General features: G+C 45.9%; 1 protein-coding gene across 1 annotated transcript in view; it reads right to left on the bottom strand.

Annotated features, from left to right (window-relative positions):
- LOC119397545 (neutral amino acid transporter B(0)) overlaps window positions 1–17,223 on the bottom strand; it is a 53,567-nt gene extending 36,344 nt beyond the window's left edge. Inside the window, exons 1-5 of the mRNA XM_037664969.2 lie at window positions 17,211–17,223; window positions 16,979–17,154; window positions 15,327–15,410; window positions 15,200–15,232; window positions 14,616–14,669 (exon numbers count right to left, since the gene is read on the bottom strand). Of these exons, the coding sequence (XP_037520897.2) occupies window positions 14,616–14,669; window positions 15,200–15,232; window positions 15,327–15,410; window positions 16,979–17,154; window positions 17,211–17,223 (360 nt within the window). The remainder of the gene's footprint in view (window positions 1–14,615; window positions 14,670–15,199; window positions 15,233–15,326; window positions 15,411–16,978; window positions 17,155–17,210) is intronic.
- Between the last annotated feature and the right edge of the window lie 5,534 nt (window positions 17,224–22,757).

Below are 22,757 nucleotides of genomic sequence, written 5' to 3'. Positions count from 1 at the left end.
GAGAAAGCTGTCCGTCAGTCCGATCATCGCCATAAAATAACAAATGTATAACAAAAAAAACTCGCGAAGCTTTCACTAAGCCGCGCAAGGCTTCAAACAGCGAAACAGGACGATTGTGTAGACTAATCTAGTTGCTTCTAGGTTGTTTCTAGGCTTTAGCTAGGTGTGCAGGTTGTTTCTAGACTGCGTCTAGGTTGCTTCTGCGTTCATTCTCAGCGCAGAGAGCTTCGAATTAAACCACAGACAGTCAAAGACGCGACAGGGATGTCCAAACTGCAGAGAGAGAACCTCGCGCGGAAACGAAGCGTTCGCACCTCTCATTGGTCTACGGGCACGTCGTCGTTGGCGTTAGCTTTCTATCACTTAAGGGTATTCTGGCAGCCGCCATTGCCTTTCCCGCTCCCTAGTATTCTCTCGTCGCACGTACTCGGGGTCTTCGGCTCGCCGCCGTCGCTTCGCAGCCATTTGTTGGGCGAACTGCTGCCTTCTTCATTTTTAGTGGACCAGTGGTGAGGAGTTGGACTTGGCCAATTTCAGTGGCACATACCCGTTTATGGTGATGATAGTTCTTTGGTTCGTCGGACAAAGAACGATTTCCTAAACAGATTCGCTGTCAAAAATTAAGGCAGCTTGGCTCTAATGGTGCCAAACCTGAAGGAATTGCGGAGCCTTCTTTGTTTATTTTTCTCTTTCTTTCTTCAACTCTTCCTTTCTCTCTTTTTTTCTATTTCTGGTATGTCTTATTTGTATCTGTTCATTTATTTCTTTCTCTCTATATATAATTTATTTCTCACTCTTTCTTTCTTTCCTTTCTTGCATTTCTTTCTCTTTCTTTCTATGCTATGCTTTACTATCTCCCCTCCTCTTTTCCCTCCTCCTCACATTTCTCCCCCTCACCCTCACATCCCTTTCCTACCCCCTTGCTAAACTATGCTATACAAGGCTATGTTTTGCTCTTATGGTGTGCCTGGATAGCTGAGTGGTTATGATGCTCATCTTCAGAGTGCGGGTACGCGGGTTCGAATACCGCCTCGTCAAGAAATCTTTTTCGCCGAGAACTTTTCTATTTCTTTCTATCTCGTTCTCTCTCTCTCTCTCTCTGTACTCCTTCTCTCGCCCATCGGAGTTATTGCATCCCACGCCGGACAATTCGGCGCAGCGGGAGAGCGAGCTCCGGGCGCACATGTTCGGGGAGCGAAGCAGAAGATGAAGACGAAGAAGAGAGCGCGTGCCGGCCGAGTTACTGCCTTGCACGCGCTAGAAAGGTAAATGCCATTCATGATGATGCTAGTTTATGCGAGCGCATAACGGCACTACGAAAAGCATAACAGCTCTGCTGTAATAGAGGAAAAAACAAAAAAACGCACGATTCGTCGAGCGCGTGAGCGGGCCACGGTGTAGCCATGTTGGAAAATGCAATGCCGCGGGAAACGTTCTACTAGCGGTGAGAAGACTCGAAGCGGCAAACGTCGTTCACCAAGGAAACGTCGTTCACTCACTCACTCACTCACTCACTCACTCACTCACTCACTCACTCACTCACTCACTCACTCACTCACTCACTCACTCACTCACTCACTCATTTACTCATTAACGTCCCAAAACCACGATCCTTAGTGGAGGGCTCCGGAAATTTCAACCACCTGGCTTTCATTAACGTCCAACTGAATCTAAGTACACGGGCCTAAAGAATCTTCGCCTCCATCGAAAATGCGGCCGCCGCGGCCGGGATTCGATCCCGTGACCTTCGGGTCAGCATTTGAACATCATGACCACTATACCCAGCTAGTACAAAAGAGTCTTATTCAGGGATATATCGTCTAACTGTCAGCAAGCCAGATTAAAGAAGTCAACTTCAGGGCTAATTTAATCAAGACAGATAATCCTGCAATAATCCGGACTTTTGAAGGTATTTACAAGCGTCACCTTCTTTATAATTTGTGTTGTTTACGAGCATAGTTTCTTAGCCGTCAACAATAGGTATCGAAGAAGTCAACTTCAATAAGGATACAATAAGAACTTTAAATCCCGCTATAAGGCGGATTTTTTACGTTTTTTTCGGCAAGCAGCAGATCGCGCGTCATTTGGTCAATGCATGCATAGACATGCGTCGACCGCCGCGAACTGAAACTTGAACTCGATCTTGCGCATGCCATCTCTCATTGCGACAAAGAAAGTAACGCGCAAAAGCATAAAGGCGTGTGGTGTTGACATTGCGTCAGCAATCATGAAGGCTTCCGAGTTCGTTAACCAGTAAGCTTTACGTAATTCACTGGCAGTGATAACCGTCTAACTTGATTCCTCACGAGCTCTTTAGCGCTGATCTCGTATCCATCCGCGCGGCCGCTTCTGCAATGTCAGTTAAGCTTTTCGATTTAGCATGTGTGGTCGCGCGCGTCGGTCATGTCCTGTTTTGTTTTATTTCGTGTTTGTGTCGTGATTCATAGAGACTATGAATGCAGCTGTGAAGAAGCTGTACTTCGCTGCATGTACAACTTGTGGGCCCGAATGCAAGTATATGCTTCTGTGGAGCGGCTGTTACGCTGACTCATGGTTAGGTTTCGAAATTCTTATAAAATACCTTCCAAACTATATTCGATGTTGATATTTTGCAGATGATATACACATGTTCTCAGGAATCAATATCAACCGCCATGGCGCGTTCCATTTTCACGCACGCACTACGGAACGCAACGCATCCGACATATCGTCCCAACAACATTAAACTGCTATGACTCGCTCGGAACAGATAATGTATTCCTCCCAATAATAATAATAATAATAATAATAATAATAATAATAATAATAATAATAATAATAATAATAATAATAATAATAATTGAAACATTCCTATTCTAATATTAGTGTTTTCATGTGTTTTGCAATTGATATTGTATTTCTTCTATTTTTCGTTATTCCTATGCTGTATATATCTATGCATAGTATCTGCGCATACATATCGGTACATAACTGCGCATAGTAGATCTTGACGTACTTGATGTGCTTGGTATATCGCTTTGCATTGTTTTTCTTGTTTTCTTTTTTCTTTTTTTTTCTTTTGTAGTTATACGTGTGTATTAAACTAGTGTAGCTCTATGTGAGCTTCTAAAAAATAGCGCGTACGCACCCGTAGTGAGTGCACTACGGTTTCATTGTGTACCTGCTGAGCAACTGTTTCTATGCAATTTACTTTTTTTTTTTTTTTTTGAGAGATCAAGTGCGGTACCCTGCCGTTTCACCGCCGATGGGTGGCTGGGGCTTTGTCAAGTCGTCGTTGAGCAGCTTTCTTCCCGGCCACCTTCTTTCACCGTAAATATTTTTTTGTGGAAATAAAGTTCTTTGATTGATTGAAGGCTGACGGAACAGCGCAGCTGGGCGGCTTTCCTTAGCATATATCAGCCAAGCCTAGCCTAGATATAGCCGCATGAGCATAGAGAGAGGCAGTTTAGCCTGGGAAAGCCTAGTTGAGCCTAGGAAAGCCAAGCTGAGACTCTCTCTCTTTCTCTATTTATTTCTGTCTCTCTGTTTCTCTCTTTCTCTCTCTTTCTTTCTCCCTCTCTCCATCTTATTCTCGTTCTCTCGCCCATAGCAACGCAATCACTTGCTTCTCTTAAACCCTTGTTCTGCTAGCCTAGATAGCCGGGTGGTTACGACGCTCGCCTTCGGACAGTGGGTACACGACTTCTCATCCCGCATCGCCAAGAAACTTTGTTTCATGTATGTCCTATTCTCCTCCTCCTCCTCCTCTTCACTTATCTACTCCTCCTTCTTTCCTTTCTCAGACGCGTTACTAGGGGACGCATGGTGACGTCATTACTCGACGGAGTTTTGCGAGCACCACCGGACCAAGCTGTTAAAAGCTGGATATTCCCGTTGCTTCGGCGGGCAGCCTTGAATTTAGATTTCCGGCATGTTCTAAAACGCGCACACAACATGTGCTGTGCAGTTTGGTCAAATACAGCAAAAAAATGTTGCGATAATTCAATTATTTCTCAGACCTAGCGGTCTCTAAACTATTGACGCCGAACGTACGTGTCATGTACGTGTCATAATTGTCGGCGACGACAGCGATCACGACACTCCGCCTCTTTCACTTTCCTGTGCTGCCCTCTGCCGTTCTGGTAGGGGTTTGGTAGGGGCCCGGAGTACAGGCATTGCCAGAAGCAAAGCTTCCGAGATGGGGAGACATGTTGCGACTTTTCCTCTAGGGGAGTGCGCATGCGCCGGGGCGTCGTGAAAAAAGGCGAATTTGTCATAACACCTTCGAGATGCCCGCACGGCATAAATAAACGTCTCTCATGCCACTCTGTGAAGTTCTACGTTCTACCGTAATCTATGGGTCTACTCAGAGCCGGTGGGAATATACCGCTCTGGGTCTACTCACCTCCATTTCCCTCACGCACCATTCTTCATTCTGACTCTCATCCAAAATTAAATACACGTTTTCTCTCTCTATTTTATACAGCGAGCTTGTATCACAAACATTAGCTTAAAGAGTCGAGCCCGAAGACGAATGATCGCGTCACTGTTTTAAAACAGGTTGGAAGATTACCAATATTCGTAACGTAATATATTGCAGAGCCGTACGCGTGAGTTGAACCATCTTGCCGGTTGTTTATTGTGACATGCAGCTAGCGTCGCGTGTTACATTTGGTCACATCAACAATCCATTGCATTAATTATGCCATATTTTTGGAGCTCTTTGAGCAGTACCAGTGGTACCAGGGAGAGAACACCTATACAACCATCTGGCAGTACTCCGCTCTCACTCTGGCGGGTACTTGAGTCACTTGAATACCGAAAAAAGCAAGGTGATGCGCTTTGGAGCCTTCGCCGACGATCTCCCAGGTGGAGTTCAATTCGTGGACGCGGTCAGAGTGGTCAGAGTTCTCAGAGAGATCTTCGAAGAAGGTGCATCGCAAATAGAAACGAGGGACGTGATAAACAGGACTTCGGAATACAATCTGTCACTCGCTGCGAGGGCAGGTGCAGGTGGTGAAGACGCAGGCGTGCGCGTATGCTTACTACATCGCACACGTTGTCCTGTTGCCGCGCAGTTTGGCACAGCGCCTCAGGAGACTTACCGGAGTATTAAAGACGATAGTCTTTCTTGGGATACTTAAACGGAGAAATTTTGGTCTGTCTTTCTATTTGTCGGCACGTCACTCGATTCAGCCACTCGGCCAAAGTTGAACCACTTGCCCAAGGGCCAGCCATCTTGAACTGGTACGGCTGTTCATATACTTGTGAACGTTGTCGATCAAAGAGTAAATATCACGCATATATGAGGCGCAACATCAATAGGTAAGTATTAGATGGTGTGTTCCTTTAATAGAAAATGCATACATACGTAATTCTAAAGACCCTAGTTTTTCTTAAGCTGCGCTGAAAATGCGACTGCGCTGAAACTTGCCTTCCTCCGTGCCCTCTGCACGAGCTCATTGTTGTGTTTCGGTTTCGGCTCTGTATTGCACTGTACGAATGCCATGGGGCGCCGCTCTGGCATTCCTGGTTTACCCAGACTACGTGTAAATCAAACAGTGTGTGGAGAGTACTCGCTGAGTGCGGACGTTTCTTCTGCTTCAGCGCTTCGCGCCAAACCGCGTGTTCGGGCTGGCTGGCGTCCCCGCCGGTCTTCGCCTGCTGCTGCGCCGGGACTACCAGCCCGCAACACAGCACTCATGTTTCCCGACGTATTGCCAGATGGCGTCCATATCTCACGCAGCGCCTCTTCAATCGTCTTTAGACGACATTTGCAGCGAAGCACGCAGATACGCGGCCAATTTTTTATATGGGAACATAAACCTGCCAAGGTGAAGACCCTGAGTCTGCCCGCAGAGCGCGGCGGTCTGGGTCTACCTCAGACCGCCGATCTTCACTTGACCCTTTGAGGCGCAATGTACACAATTATGTACACCACATGTTTCTGCTAGTTGTACCGACGAGTGGCTAACAAACAGCAAGATACATTGAGCTTTGGATGAATTGAACTTCTTCATTTAACTTCATTTTCAGTGTATTGTTGCATATCATAAAGTTTGCTGAAGGCACTACCACATTTGACGAGTCGTTTGACATGCCGCCTCCCGCGAGCCACGGCAAAAGTATATATTTCTTTGCTCAAGATGGACATGACCGAAAACGAATTGGCACTATATTTCTAGCCTGGTACTTGCGTCTATTTATGCTGCAACAAAGCACGGATGACTTCAGAACAAATAGATGTTTAATTACTATATAATTAGGATTCATTACAATAACATACATAAATTAATATATTATGACATGATTTTTGTAGCAATGTATTATTGAGTGCCTTGAAATGACGTTGTATAAGTTTGATACATTTAAAAACAGTTCTTCCTAGGTGGCGCCTGAGAGGGTTAAGCGTCTTAAGATCTTCACTAGAGCATTGGCAGCAAAAACAATCTCTAGGTTGTTTGCTGATCAGGAATACCCAGAAAAGAGGCTTCTGATGCACTATACAAGTACTCCAAGGACTGCGTTTACAAAAGAGGGATACCGTGGACCGCAAGCTGAGAAACCGCTAGAGTTAAGTGTGTGTGCGACTTTAGGCGCACAGTAGATCAAAACACGGAAGAGAAGGGGTTTGAAGAACTAGCACCAATATATTTAAGCTACTTGCTGACGGAAGAGACACTACAAGACGATGATAAAAGAAAAACGAACCTAAGCCGATGGAAGACATGGAAGAAAAGCGACGTTCCTGAAGTGGTTCGTGAATTTGACTGGCTGAGAAGATGGAGCGTGTTACCGACGCGTCAACGCCTCGCCAGATTGCACGTGACACCACATGATAGATGCGCGAATTGGTGGCAATCCGAGACCACTAAGCATGCGTTATTCGAATGCGTTGCTACCAAGGGTGTATGGCACCTCGAATGGAGCACCTTTGGAGTTAGAGCTACATCCCTGTCGCAAAGGAATAACGGAATGTTTGCCCAATTGATACTCTTGGTCAGAATGTGTACGTGATCTGCAGACGTCGGTGCCAAGCAGTAGCTCGTCGACAACCACAGCGTGCAGCGCTCCCAGCCATGCACCGTATTTATCAAATTGTTTTCGGATATCTAGTTGACGAGCTGGAAGCGAGTGGTGTTGATGCCTTCTTAAGGCGCTGGCGCACTCGGTTTTTCGCATTACGTGGGGAGAAACTAGAATTTCCAGCAGCGCCATACTGAGTTCGGAAAAAGAAACAAGTTACCCGACTCCCCGTGCTACACTTCCCCCTCTCCCCTTCTTTTTCCTTCCCTCCTTTTTTTCTCTTATTTTCCCCATCCCCCTGAGAAGTAAGATGCTTTAGTTAACGTATTTGTTGTTGTATAGTTGCTTGGTAGCGTAGAGTGTATTACTACAGTCAGCATAAGATTCCGTCCAGCGTTTGGGTAAGTTACACTGACGCAATTTATGAGTATTTAGTTTATAAGCGTCTCTAGCGATTGCGTGTGCCGGTTCAATAAACTTTTCTTTGTGGAACTATGAATGTTTGCTACATTAGAAACTGATCTCACACAGCATAGTACTCTAAATCACCAAGTTGTTAAATACCCAAGCACTTCTATGCCGACTCCGCGAGAAAGCTGTCCGTCAGTCCGATCATCGCCACAAAATAACAAATGTATAACAAAAAAAACTCGCGAAGCTTTCACTAAGCCGCGCAAGGCTTCAAACAGCGAAACAGGACGATTGTGTAGACTAATCTAGTTGCTTCTAGGTTGTTTCTAGGCTTTAGCTAGGTGTGCAGGTTGTTTCTAGACTGCGTCTAGGTTGCTTCTGCGTTCATTCTCAGCGCAGAGAGCTTCGAATTAAACCACAGACAGTCAAAGACGCGACAGGGATGTCCAAACTGCAGAGAGAGAACCTCGCGCGGAAACGAAGCGTTCGCACCTCTCATTGGTCTACGGGCACGTCGTCGTTGGCGTTAGCTTTCTATCACTTAAGGGTATTCTGGCAGCCGCCATTGCCTTTCCCGCTCCCTAGTATTCTCTCGTCGCATCGTACTCGGGGTCTTCGGCTCGCCGCCGTCGCTTCGCAGCCATTTGTTGGGCGAACTGTTGCCTTCTTCATTTTTAGTGGACCAGTGGTGAGGAGTTGGACTTGGCCAATTTCAGTGGCACATACCCGTTTATGATGATGATAGTTCTTTGGTTCGTCGGACAAAGAACGATTTCCTAAACAGATTCGCTGTTAAAAATTAAGGCAGCTTGGCTCTAATGGTGCCAAACCTGAAGGAATTGCGGAGCCTTCTTTGTTTATTTTTCTCTTTCTTTATTCAACTCTTCCTTTCTCTCTTTTTTTCTATTTCTGGTATGTCTTATTTGTATCTGTTCATTTATTTCTTTCTCTCTATATATAATTTATTTCTCACTCTTTCTTTCTTTCCTTTCTCTCTATTTCTCGCTACCCTCTTTCTGTATATTTTCCTTTCTTGCATTTCTTTCTCTTTCTTTCTATGCTATGCTTTACTATCTCCCCTCCTCTTTTCCCTCCTCCTCACATTTCTCCCCCTCACCCTCACATACCTTTCCTACCCCCTTGCTATACTATGCTATACAAGGCTATGTTTTGCTCTTATGGTGTGCCTGGATAGCTGAGTGGTTATGATGCTCATCTTCAGAGTGCGGGTACGCGGGTTCGAATACCGCCTCGTCAAGAAATCTTTTTCGCCGAGAACTTTTCTATTTCTTTCTCTCTCGTTCTTTCTCTATCTCTCTTTCTATCTCGTTCTTTCTCTCTCTCTCTCTGTACTCCTTCTCTAGCCCACCGGAGTTATTGCATGCCACGCCAGACAATTCGGCGCAGCGGGAGAGCGAGCTCCGGGCGCACATGTTCGGGGAGCGAAGTGGAAGATGAAGATGAAGGAGAGAGCGCGTGCCGGCCGAGTTACTGCCTTGCACGCGCTAGAAAGGTAAAGGCCATTCATGATGATGCTAGTTTATGCGAACGCATAACGGCACTACGAAAAGCATAACATCTCGGCTGTAATAGACGAAAAATAAAACAAAAACCGCACGATTCGTCGAGCGCGTGAGCGGGCCACGGTGTAGCCATGTTGGAAAATGCAATGCCGCGGGAAACGTTCTACTAGCAGTGAGAAGACTCGAAGCGGCAAACGTCGTTCACCAAGGAAACGTCGTTCACTCACTCACTCACTCACTCACTCACTCACTCACTCACTCACTCACTCACTCACTCACTCACTCACTCACTCACTCACTCACTCACTCACTCACTCACTCACTCACTCACTCACTCACTCACTCACTCAAGCATATTCGTGGCGTTTATTCCGAAACTCACTCTCCAGGCGGTCAGAGAGAGAGAGAGAAGAAGAAGTATAGGAAAGATAGGGAGGTTATCTAGGCTACGTAAAACAAAACAGAAATAGTGGACGCGAATAACGACACTTACACCGGCCTTCAACCATCGTTTTATTGCCGTCACCTGCTTATAGACGCTCTGTTTTAACAACTGTAACAGCTATCTTTGTACGGCGTGATAATCAAGTTATCTAAAACCTGTGTCACGCGCACACTTTCGATCTCGATTAGGGCCGATCCGGATCGGATTTCTTGATCACGATCAACAGTCGTCGCTGCTACATGGTCAGACCTAATCCAGATCGAATTTGGCGCAGATGTCACTCATATCGCGACCTGTGAGCCAGATCGCGATGGGCAGACCATGATAGTCTTGATCCCTATCGGGCCTGATCGCCATTTAAAGTGGCCGTGTTGCAGCACCTGATAAGGATCTAGCCTAACGTCTACTGGCGTAGCCGCGAGGGGAGGGGGGATGCAACCCCCCTCCCGAAATTTGTTAATTTTGCATGTACATATAATATATATATATATAATATATATATATATATATATATATATATATATATATATATATATATATATATATATATATATATATACAAGCTGAACCCCGCAGCCCCACGCACCCCCATAAAAATGTTTTTTTTTTTTTCTGGCTACGCTACTGCTAATCCGGATCAAAATTGCCCGTGTGACACCAGTATAAGATCGGCATGTCAAAGTACACCCACTTTTGAGGAGGTCTTAATGAAATGCAGCGAAGTGAAACGAAATCTATATGAGCCAATTGTGTATACCAATCACACTGCCCTAACAGATCCAGAGGGGTTAACCACCAGGTCGACAGGAACGAAACTCAAATATTGCCTACATAAGGACGCGCGAAGTGTCGGCGTCTATACACGTTTGAGGTTTCAGAGAATGATGGCGGAAGTAAACAGTCAAAAGGTCAGAGCAGAGGGCGCGGACACGATCTGTCGCCACACCTACGCCGCGATTCGTCCGTCGTGACAGGTTCTAATCTGGGCAATGCGGAGATCATCCTTCCCGTCAACACCGCCTGGGGCGCGCGTATCGCCGGCTATCCGACTCACGACGAAGAGGTGGAGAGTGGGTGGCGCTGTTGAGACAACAGCCGTCGGCCGCTGTGTTCGAAAAGGTCGTCGTCGCCGGGCCGCTTGTAACAAGCGTGACTCTGACACCTCGAGAAGCGGAAGGCAGCTTCTGGAGTTACACGAGACGGAACTGCCTTTTGTCTTTGAGCAGGGGCACCGCGCGGCGACGCCTCTGTAATGTTACCGGTGACACGAGAGGTCTTCAAAAGAGATGACGTAGAAGATAACGACGGGGCGTTCGGAGACGGCATGCGCCGCCTTTGTGTGCCGCGCATTTGACAAGTGGAAGATATGAGACGGGAGAGGAGGCTTCGCTTACAGGCTGTGGAGTCTGTTGTCGCACGCGCCAGAGCTACTGTTCCTTTAGGTAGCAGAGTTGCGCGTCTTTTTTAACAGGCGAAGCTGTTTAAGCTAGCCTTAATTTGTGCGGCCCTATCAAACACTATCGTCATCGTGAACGTGTATGTGTCATCGAAATTGGGCAAACCCACTACTCATGACTGGTTCACTAAGAGAGAGGGAGAAAGCAACAGAAAGAAAGAGATAGAGAAAAATTGAGAGAAATAGTGGGAATAAAGACATAAAATATACAGAGAAAGATATATATATATATATATATATATATATATATATATATAGATATATATTATATATATATATATATATATATATTATATATGTATATATATATATATATAGAGAGAGGAGAGAGGAAACAGATAGAACAAAAAAAAAAAGATCAAGACAGAAATAAAAAGAAAGAGATAGAGAAAGCAGATAAAGAAAGGGCCGTTCTATGAGACGTGCGAACGCTCGGTTCTGGAGTTTGGACATCCGTGTCGCGACTAACCTAGCTAAAGTCTAGAAACAACCTAGAGGTGACCCGATCGGACTTCAGAATCGTCCAGTTTTGCTGTTTCAAGCCTTGCGCGACTTAGTGCAAGCTTTGACATTCTTTTTTTTCTTCAAACGCTGCTAGCAACTGTGCAATGTGGAGAAGCGAGTGCTCGGGCCACTTTTTTGTATTTCCCGACGCCGCAGCTGTAGAAAACTGGTTTAACAGTAGTTATTGCCAGTCATGTTCAACGCCGGTCTTCGACACGCCAGGCATGTCGATCTGCGACACGCTATGCAACAATAGAGTGCGGCTTTGCTCCATTGCTGTGGTTTCTCATTAGGCAAGATGGCGGACATACACGCAACTCTACTACCTAAATGTAGCATGTACAGTAACTTTACGTACGCCTGGCTTGGTACCGCCTGGTACGCCTGGCCACTCACCACCCCGGAGAGACGGCTGTGTTTACGGGAGAAACTCCATCGTAATTCCTTCGGCCGTGTCCTATGGCGACGTCGTTGCTCGTCCATGACTTATGTCGTTCCATGGGCTATGTCGATCCCGGTGCTCGCTAGCAGGCATTTATTTTTTTCAAAAAAGAACTAGGCACATTCCTACGCTTCGTAAATCTTTACTGCGTTACCTAATAAAAAAATGCCATCTGTTAAAAACACAATGGCTTTCTATCATAACGACACCTCATTAGAAGCTGCTCGCGCTTGCGTGCAAATGTGGCACAAATATTTAAAAAATTTTGGCTTCGCAAGGTCTCCAACTTTCTGCAGTCGTTTGTAGAATTCATTGTCGCCCGAACGGACTAACAAGCTCCAAGTCATTTGATTTCTATAAATAGAACAGCGTACATGGAATAACCGAAACAGTAAAGAAAGTTTATAACGCTATAGTGATGAAATTATAAAAAAGGCGCGATGCTGTATAAATCGTCACAAATGCTGTGCAATGACAACATCAAACGCCGCCGCCGAGTTCCTCAAAGAAAAAAAAATGGCGGAGGAGTCTTGCGTTTCATTTCTTGTAGTGACGGACAAAAATTCCGTACATTCCCAGCATCTGGCACTGGAAAAGAAGAGAAATAGGGGCCCGAGTTTCGATACATCAATTTTGCACTGATAATACAGTAAAAAGCTCGTTAATTCGAACTTGAAGGGAAGTTAAAATTGTTGGAATTAAGCGGAGTTCGAATAAGCGGACGGGCGCCACAATGAACGGACATTGTACCACACACCACGGGCAGAACCCAAATAAGCCACCTCTGGACTCGTTATCGCAAACAAGGAACGTTTGTCGCAAGTGTCGCAATTTAAGTTGATGGAGCTCTAACAGCGAAAAGAATCAGTCAGTGATACGCCAGAAACAAGACCCGACGCGCATTCATGTGAGCGGTGAGCCCTAATGTGAAATATATCATGGTATTTACGCTCCAAAACACGTTTATTCACATGGCGGAGTGAACGCAATCAAAATTAAAAGTAATCAGTAATTTGCAGTTGCTCGCGTTTCTTCTGTCGCGACTCCATGAGCATCGTTGGCAGCTCGCCCAAGAGCTCAAGCGCAGCGTCCGAATTCTCATCTGCCGAGCAATGCTACTGTTTCGCTGTTTTGCATCTCTAGTAAATTTGGTCTGGTTTGGTTTTGCAAGCACATTGTGATCACTTTGGGCCGACTTCTGCGAGAGCGATGAGAAGCACGGGCTTCCAGTTCGAATTAACCGTTGCGGATACCGACGCGTTCGAATTATCGGGAGTTTTCCCCCATAGAAATGCACAGGGCTGTGCCGGGAACCAGGGCTATCAGTTCGAATTAACTGTAAGTTCGAATTAACCGAGTTATGAACTGGAATGATCTCCAGTTCATATCTTCTGCGAGCTGATTCTCTTTTATCCCTGCGAACTTCTTCACTTCGTCACACCATCTGACTCGCTGCCGTCCTCGCATTCTTTCCCCTGTCGTAATAAGGAAAACCGAGCTAGTTGTATGAATGAACGTGCAAAACGAAACAAGCGCTATTTAGTAATAAAGACTTTTGGATATCGCACCATGACTCAGAGAATGTCCAATTAAATTAGCATCGAAGGACACAACATCGATACCACATACATAATTCCCCTTGACTTGGTAACCATTCTGTTGCTGGTACTGTCCACCGGTTGTCTGTCCCATACGCATTACGTGGCCAGCCCAGGTAAATTTCTTTCGCTTGACGTCGACTTAGAATATCCACTACCCCGTTTGTTCTCTGACCTATTCCGCCGTCCTCCGATCTCACAGTGTCACGCCCACAATCGTCCGTTCCACATTGCAGGCTGCGTGGTCCTTAACCTTTTTTTTTCTAGTTTCTTTGTTATACTTCATGTTTCAGCCCAGTATGTTATAGCTGGAAGTACGCAGTGATTGTATACTTTTTGCTTTAAGGAAAGCAGCAGATCATTTTCTGCAAAGTGCATAGAGGACGCACCCTTGGTGTTCCGCTGTGACAATGCTTGACTTGATCACCCAGCACTCACCGATGGCAAAGCACCATCCGCCGCGTTTGACGTTAACTAACACTAAGCGAATACACACTTCTCTGTTAAAAAAATGCACATTTGATGGCTCGTCTTCTCGCGAAATAATAGTATTCTATATTGCGCTCGTTTAGCGCTGCGTTACCAAGGTACATTCACGTCCCTAACGGCACGAGCGTATTCGGATGACGTAGAATTCTTGACTGGAAATTAACGAGCGCAGTGTTTCGAAGAGAATAAAATGCGAGAAAGGTGGCGGTTGTTGCTTGGGGCAAGGAACATCTCCAATTAAAGAGTGTAAAGCGATTGTGACCCTTTTGGAGTGCATAGAGGCGCAACACCAAGGCTCGCGCTTAAATTTTGCACTAGAATGAGGTCTCTCGGGGTCTCCAGCGTTCACCTGTGGCGCAAAAAAAAAAAGAACAAAAAAGAAAGGCGCTGCCCGCAATGCTAGCCTATAAGCGCGTGTTGATTCCTCAACGCTGTACAGTCGCGAGCAAAAGTTTAGACACCAACTGGTTGAACAAAATTCTTTGTCTCTTCAGCCTTAGTATGTTGGTTGAAATCGGAGTGGTGCAGACTAACTGCACTCGTTCTTGCCAATGAAATGCGTTAAAGCAGTCCCACACTGTGGAGTTGTGCTGTAGGAGAAATATTTAATTTTCATTGGTTCCGTGGTCCCTAAACTATTTGCTCGTGAGTGTACGTTCATTTTGCGTGGCTTACTTCGAACTTCAGGCAGACGCGAAGGTTGCGTACTTAGAAGTAATGAAAGGGCAACTTTTTTGCTCACCTTGAAAAAGGCCCTGAATATAACGTAGGGAAAGTGCAGAAACTGCCGCACAGTCTGTCGAAAAAAAGAAAAAAAAAGCGGGAAAAAAAGTTAGCTGCGTATGTAAGGCCGTCACTCGCGCACAGAATTTCGAGCCGTAGCCGATCACACGCCCTGCAACTAAATCCGAAATGTCTGTCCAGAAAGACCCTTTTGAATTTAGCGTATTTAAGTATCAGCTAAATTAAAACACCGGGAAGCGTACACGTAAATGTATTAGAGCCGTAGGCTTGTGCAGCGTTCCCCTTAACCGACACAGAAGGGGGGGGGGGAGGCCAAGTTTCACCGCAGCCTCTCCCCCTCCCCTCCTTCTTTCGAATCCCCTCGTCCCACTGATGTTCTTGCATTCTCAGAAAATTAAGTCGGTGTTTCATAAATGACAAAGCGCGCGGTCCCTCAGTTTAAGTGCACGCTGCATATATGCTGCCATTTTAACTATACGCAAACTAGAAAATTCTTGATGGTCCTTCACTGACAAGTGTTCCTTATAGCTGCGATAACTCTCGATAACTGGTGCTGTACTCTCGGCACTCTGATATACTTACGGGTGGCTCAAGGAGGATTCTGTACGGATTATCCTGCGAAGGAAAAAAGCAAGAAAGCTTTGCAGCAGCAGTGGTCAAGTAATCCCGTGAAATGCACGGTTGCATGGGCGTATCTGTCTCCGTTTACCTTCCAGGAGAGGACTAGTAGCTCAGCTCGGGGCATCGAGCCATTTGAGGCACCTCTTCGGGGATTCCCCTTGCTGAGCGACTCCTGTGGTGCAGAAGGGTATTAGGGGGATTTAGCAGCGATGGTTTAGCGTACGGTAACTACGGTAACACCGTACTGTCATGGTAGGCAAGCAGCCTTTGTCTGCGAGACCTGTATTAGCCACTTCGGTAATCTCATCACATTACCGCACGCAATGAGCAACTCGTGCTGCTAGAAAGTTTTCGAAAAGATTCAGAAAAGTTCCAAGCCATGAAAACTGTCGTACAGCAAAGCTGTAAGCGCGCGAGTGTGATAGAGCATAATCATTATCGTCATCATAATCACTTAGCATTAACATCATTTCGTTTGATTTATTTCGTTATTCACTCCCCCTCTGGTCACGTGACCTTCGTGATGCCTACACACTACATGAAAGAGCCACACTTTATTCCGTAATCGCACTTTTTCATAAACATCCTCCTCAACCTCCCTATCCTTGTTCAGCGCAGTGGCAAAATTTTGCTCGAAGAGTGAACCGCTGAGAGCGACCGGCGGCGCTGCGTCCCGAAGTGTCGGCGTACTTGTTATGTGCAGTGACCGCTTATACTGGCGTAGTATCGTTGTCCTACAGCGAAAACATGGCGACATGACTTGACATCATACTGACATCATCACTTGAAATCATATTCGATAATTTTGTCTTGATGAAATTAATGTAGCGCTGCAGGAACTAGGAAACATTGAAGTAAAACAGGAGAAATTAACTCTCAATAGAGATCCGTAACGGTACTAAAATATCCAGCACGTAGTTACTTTAGCCCTCCCGTCTTTCCGTGTACCTTTGTGTTGTTTAAGGCATCACGTTGCATAGGTACAGTTGGCGTCATAGGTTTAGAGACCAATAAGTGAGAAAACTTTGAATTTCCCGGCAGTTAGTGACTGTATTCGGTCGAACTGCACAGTGCATGTTGTTATCGCGTTTTAGAACAGTCCCGAAATCTAAATTCAAAGCGGCCTGCCGAGGCAGCGGGAATATTCAGCTTTTTCTCGTGACTCATGGCCCTCAAATTTTTTACGCTTACTGTAGCATTGTCTTCAAACGCTTCATGGTTTCCACGTAATAGTTGCTACGAAATAGGAGTATCATTTGAAAGAGGGAAATCGATTGGTCGTAAAGGAATCCGCATAAGAACGGTTCAGGTAAATTACGATGACAAGCATTAACAACAGCGTTACAAAAGAAAAAACGTCACATGGTCACATGCAGAAGGCGAAAGCCATCTTCTTCATCTTCTTTTTCTTTGCAGTCGATTGTATTGATTTGCTCCGATTTCTACGCCTAACGTGGTTTCGTACTGCCTCCGGGATCGGAGGCGTTGCAAGCTCTCTGCTCCTCACGTAGTTTTGCAGTGCCTCCGAGATCGGCCCACCTCTGACCAATCGACGATGTTATGTCATGACGAAAATCGTGTATCGCCATTACTGACGTCACGGTGACGTCACAAAAATTGACGATCTGTGACGCAACGATGACGCCATATGACGACGTCATCACACGATCATGATTGTTACACAACTTCATGTTTTCGAGTTTGACGAGGCATCTAAGGCTTTCGCCTTAATAGACCTACCTTGTCACCTTCTGGCACTACAGTTTTTGTCCGATGGCTATTGGCTGTAGCGGACGGCTGCTTCGCGGCACCATCGTCCAGCGTAGCGTTCGCTGCGTCGAGCACAGGCGGGGCGGCTTCAGAGCACAGGGCCAGTCCCGCGCACAGGGACGGTGCAACGGGCGCGACGTCGCTTTCTGCACGCGCAAGGCGCGAACATTACCTAACATACGTTAAAGGCACAAAACAATACCCAATATCGCCATCTACGGTATTAACCTCTTCGACTACCAAAGCGAAAGAGGAGCGTTTTTGCGTGCCGTCCTACCAAACTGAATCAGAGATTTTGTACAGTGACGCCACTCAATGTTGGGATAAGCCATCAGCGTCAAAAACTTTCCTACCAGGAAGGGTCCATTGCTGCACAGCATTCCAAAAGAAAACAAGTTGCTATGTTCATAGGCGTGCGAAGGGTTCTCCTTTGGGGGGGGGGGGGGACCAAGCTTGAGCTTAGCGCCCCTCCTCCCCTCCTTCCACCCCTTTTCTGTTGCTTCTCACAGCGGCCTGCCATTGGTCCGCGGCTTTCCGGCGTAACCGTGTGAAGTAAACAGTTATTTGAATGTAACATCCGGAGCCCTTGGTCGCGCCATTATCGTCAAAGAACCCGCGTAGCCATAACCCTGCGAATTAAAAAATGACTTGAAAGATCCGACTCAGTAATGGTATGGGGCAGAGTAGACGACCCCCTTTAGATGATTAGGGGGTGGCGCGCCCCCCTCCCCCCGTCCCCCGTGCGCACGCCTATGGCAAACGTTCATGTCAAACAAGCTAAGGTCATTTCAGCTCAGAGACGCTGGCATGACGTTAGATTGAGGTTGAAGGTCAGATTCGCGAAGCCAGGCGTTTTCTGGGTTTGCACCCGGAGGAGTAGCGCTATCGCTTCTCTGAAAGATTGCTTCTCTGAATCAGCGCCACAACACGTGTTTAGAGTAACAGAGAGCTGAGCTAGTTGGTAAGTATTCATTCTAAAAAGACAGGGCGTGCCAACACGGACATAAGAAAGAAGTCAGGACACCACAAACGCGGCGTTTGTGGTGTCCTGACTTCTTTCTTATTTATCTCCGTGTTTGCACGCCCTGTCTTTTTAGAATGAAGACGTGTTTGTCGTCGTTACGATACGCAACAGAGAGACATTTCGGAGCCTCCGTGGGCGCGTTCCTTCGAATAACGCCCGTGTGAAAGCTGCCCAGAGAGGCTGAAGGGTCGCATTTCAACTTACGTTAATGAGCAACGATAGGTCGCGAGTAATTGGCTGACGCGAAGCCAACGATGAGGTCGGCGCCCAGATCGAAGTAGTGCCACAGGCATCCGGCGTCCAGCAGCTGTGGAATCTTCTGCATACGCAAGACGGGTTCGCATTAATGCGGTGATATACATCAAATACATAAATACACAATACATAAATACATAAAGAAAATCATACGTTGCCGCTATCGTTTTCCTTTGCACGCAGCGAACCGTGGAAAGGAAAATGATAGGTGTAACCTTAAGGTGCAAGAGGAGAGCAGAGTGGGTCAGGGAACAAACGGGTGTTAAAGGGACACAAAAGAGCAAAACGATTTTTCTCATATTAGTAAAGTACTCTTTCACGATACCAAAAACACCACGCTTGCTGCGAGAAGACGCTTAGTAAACGAGAAAACGCACAAAAACAAAATGTGTGTGGCGACGCCACCTTGAAGTTTCCGCACCATTCGCCGTGACGTCACATGTTTTGACGGCGCCTACTAGGGACTACGTAGTTCCTAATCGGTAAAAATGAAGTACATTGTCCTCTGAGGGGGCCATAGACTTAACATACCAAGTTTGGGGTGATTTTGTTGAGCCAATGGCGCCAAAATACGATAAATACACTTTGAAATTAGTGACGTCACGCGTGGACATTTCGGCGCGAAATTTAAAAATGAAACTTTGAACTTGATTTTCTGTTCTATTAACAAACCTATGATGGCGAAATTAAGGACATTAGAGTTCTCAGAGCACGATTTATCGATCTAAACCTATTCATTGTTTCCTTTAGTGTCCCTTTAAGAACGTCTTAATCGAAATCAAGAAATGGGCACGGGCAGGGCATGTAGCGCGTAGGCAAGATGACCGCTGGTCATTAAGAGTAACTGACTGGATTCCAAGAGAAGGCAAGCGCGCGAGGGGGTGGCGGAAAGTTAGGTGGGCAGATGAGATCAGGAAGTTTGCGGTGATAACGTGGCCGCAGCAAGCGCAGGACTGGGTTGATTAGCGGAACACAGGAGAGGCCTGTGTCCTGCAGTGGCTGATGATGATACATAAAGGATCGCATATTTAATCCATTATCCTTTAATGCTCAAGTGTACTGTGCACCGCAACGACATCGTTACATCATTCACTGTCATCAAATACTTGGATTCTGAAAGCGTCCCAAACTTTTTTTTTTAGTTGTCGTTGCATTCGAATAGGAAAACTTGTAGCTGTGGCCAGTTTTACTGCGTCTTTTTCTTCCAAAATAAAAAATCCGGCACCCCTACGTACTCGCGAATAACCGCAAGAACAAATTTACGCGCGACATGTACGACTCAATAACAAGAAAATTGGAGGCGTCCCTAATCCTTCCCTCAGGTGCCTGGTTCATGTGGCCTGGTGTATTCCTTTGGTTAACTTCGTATTTTGGCGCGCTGCCGAAGCGAATCTCGGAGGCCACGTCGAAAGAAGCACGTGGTTGAGATCTGCTCCGCCAGCTGCCGCAACCATCCCAGCTGCTTACAAGAAAACAGTCTGGTCTTCCAATGAACTCATTCAATTAACTTTCAATAATTATTGCGAAAGCTAAATTGGTCGTTATCTTAAATAAACTCGTGCTCCTATATCATTGTGTCCAGTATAACTCTTACTTTGAACAATAACCATCGATTTCTATTTTTAGAAGGCTATTTCTGAATATGCGTAAAATCGGAAGTGCTCGAGCGTATGTGCTTGGAAAAGAAACGATAATGTCACTCTGTGCTCGTGCCGCTGCTAATGCAGTTCCAAAATTACCAACGAAAACACAGAAAAACGTATCGACCAAAAATGCAGGGAGAAGCACTGCAACTGAAACTCACGCTGATGCAACCGCCGAACATGAGCACGTCGAAAAACATGCTCGCCCCAGCCAGTGCAAGTGTGATGTGGTCTGACGACTCTTGGTTCACTGCAAGCATGACAGGAAAATTGTAAATTTCCTGCTGTCGCAGTTTAGGGCACGCTTAGCGCCACATGTGGCAATCTGTGCTCCTCTCTTTGTCTCCGCTATGCTCCTCTTGCCATATTCATAGTCAGATTCGCATCGAAAGTCTTTATTATCTTTTGTTCATGCGAACATCTCATAGCATGAAGAGTTCTTCTGCATGCTGTGTAATGCCTACGTTTACCGATAGAACTCGCACTTTACCTGTGTGCTGCGACGCTTCTGTCTACTGCCCCTCTCAGGTGCAGACTTTTTTTGGGATAAGGTACAAAGTTTAAGTTGCAAAGTTTAAGGTACATCGTTTAAGGCACAAAGCTGAAGGTACAAAGCTAAGGGTACAAAGTTTAAGGTACAAAGTTTAAGGTACAGTGCTTAAGGTAGCAAGCTTGGGATACGTTTGGGACAATGTTTGGGCGCTGTGTCCTTTAGACTAGATTCACATGGCGGTACGGTATCGCCTAATCAGCAACGTAGGTGACTGTGACGTCGTGTGGTTGCGACAGATTGCGTGTCAGCGGTTTACTCCATTCATGCCACACGATTCGGTGGCACATGGGCCACGTGCGCCATGGCTGTCCGCAGAATTATCCTTCTATTCGGGTGAACCCCAGTTTAACCACTACCAGCCACAGTATTCCCGACTGACTCATCACTGATGTCGTACACCGATTCGCGCCTGTAGTTTCGGATCTTCTCTTTTGGTGGAACATTTACAATGACCTGTTGCACAAAAATAAAGTTCAGGAGCCCTTGCCCTTTCGTTAAAATGAGGGCAAGCGAGTCTGGACGCATGTGTGCGTGACGTACTATTTCTCTTTCTTTCTTTCTTTCTTTCTTTCTTTCTTTCTTTCTTTCTTTCTTTCTTTCTTTCTTTCTTTCTTTCTTTCTTTCTTTCTTTTCTGTCACATTGCGCAATGCTCCCCCCTACCTGTTTCCTTCCTCCATGCCGGGAATTGGACCTTCATTCACGTGCTTAGCAGCGCAGCACGTCAGTTGCTACAGGCAACAGCGACGGTCACGCGTTCATATCTAGGCAACAATGAAATGTGGCAACGTGAATTGATAAGTTACCTCGATAAAAGATCAAATTGCCATATCATAAATGGCTGATCACCGACAAACCCACGATCGAGAGAGTATCAATCCTTAGAAAAAGGCGCATACGAATGCGCATGTCACCGGCGCACTTTCGAGGGCCGCATTTCCGTACGCTCGCCGACGGCAGGTTTTCCTTGCCCACGACGCCACCGAATTCTGTGAGTTCTAACAAGCTTCGCCTAAAGAACGAACTGCTAACCTCTGCTCAGCTATCGACAAGCATCGCTCGAGCAACGTACCGAGCACGCTCACGTTGTGCACGTCCGGAATGTAAGAGAACCACGGCTGGGTTTTCAGGAACGCCTTGATTTCGGGCACGAGCACCATGGACAGGTTGAAGCTGTTTATGAGCTGGGAAGAGCGAGAAAGGCGTAACCCACACTCTAGCAAAAGAAAGGGAGTCAATTGACTCTTTCTTTTGCTAGACATGTGACTCTCCATTGTATAACTGACTCTCCTTAGAGAGACACGTTGACTCTCTTTGGGAGAGTCGCGGGACGCACGACTTTACAAAAGATAGTTAGCGTGTCTCTTACAAGAGAGTTATACATCCCACGACTCTTCTAAGGAAAGTAAACGTGTCTTTCTAAAGAGAGTTATGCATATGTAACAGTCACATGTGTAGAAAAATGGAGTCAAAGGACACCTTTTTTTCCCTTAGCCCTTTGAGACGCTATGCACACAGTTGTGTACACCACTTCCGATTTGCTATTTGTATCGACTAGTGGCTAAGAAAGAGCAAGATACATTTGAGCGTTGGATGAATTGAACCTCCTGCATAACGAATGTGTCTCGATTTAACTTTATATTGCAATGCACTGTTGGAGATGATCACTTTGCTGAAGGCACCACCATGTTCGACGAGTCGTTCGACGTGCCGCTTCCTGCGGTCCACGTCAAAAGCATAATTTTTCTTTGATAAAAATGGACATAACGAAAACAATGTTGCCCTATATTTCTAGCCTGAGATTTCATTCTATTCATGCAAAAACAGAACAGGAACGATTGGGGAATAAAAGGATATTTAATTACGATTAAATTAGGATTACTTACTATAACACATATAAATGAAAGTAATATGACTTTACTGTTGTTGCAATGGAATATGGAATGCCTAGAAATAACGTTGTATCGATTTGACGAATTTACAGACAGTTCTTCATAGGTGGCGTCTGAAAGGATTAGAGTGCAATTGTAAATTGTGTGAGCGGACAAACAGCATGAACAATTTACAATACAATTTACAATACAATACGCTCATACAATATACAATATGTTGCACCAACTGACCCAGTAATACCACCATCTTGAGCGTAACCCAAATCTGTCATTCGCGCAATACTGCTGCATGCATCGGAAACAGTTTGTACTTTCTGCTAACATAACGTCCTGCACGTAAGCGTCTTCGCACCATGACGGGGCACCAATGCTGCAACGCTGGGC

Source organism: Rhipicephalus sanguineus, chromosome 6, assembly GCF_013339695.2.
Source record: "Rhipicephalus sanguineus isolate Rsan-2018 chromosome 6, BIME_Rsan_1.4, whole genome shotgun sequence".
NCBI classification, from domain to species: domain Eukaryota; kingdom Metazoa; phylum Arthropoda; class Arachnida; order Ixodida; family Ixodidae; genus Rhipicephalus; species Rhipicephalus sanguineus.
The sequence above is the reverse complement of the archived record's forward strand: the minus strand, read 5'-3'. Positions and strand labels throughout refer to the sequence as shown.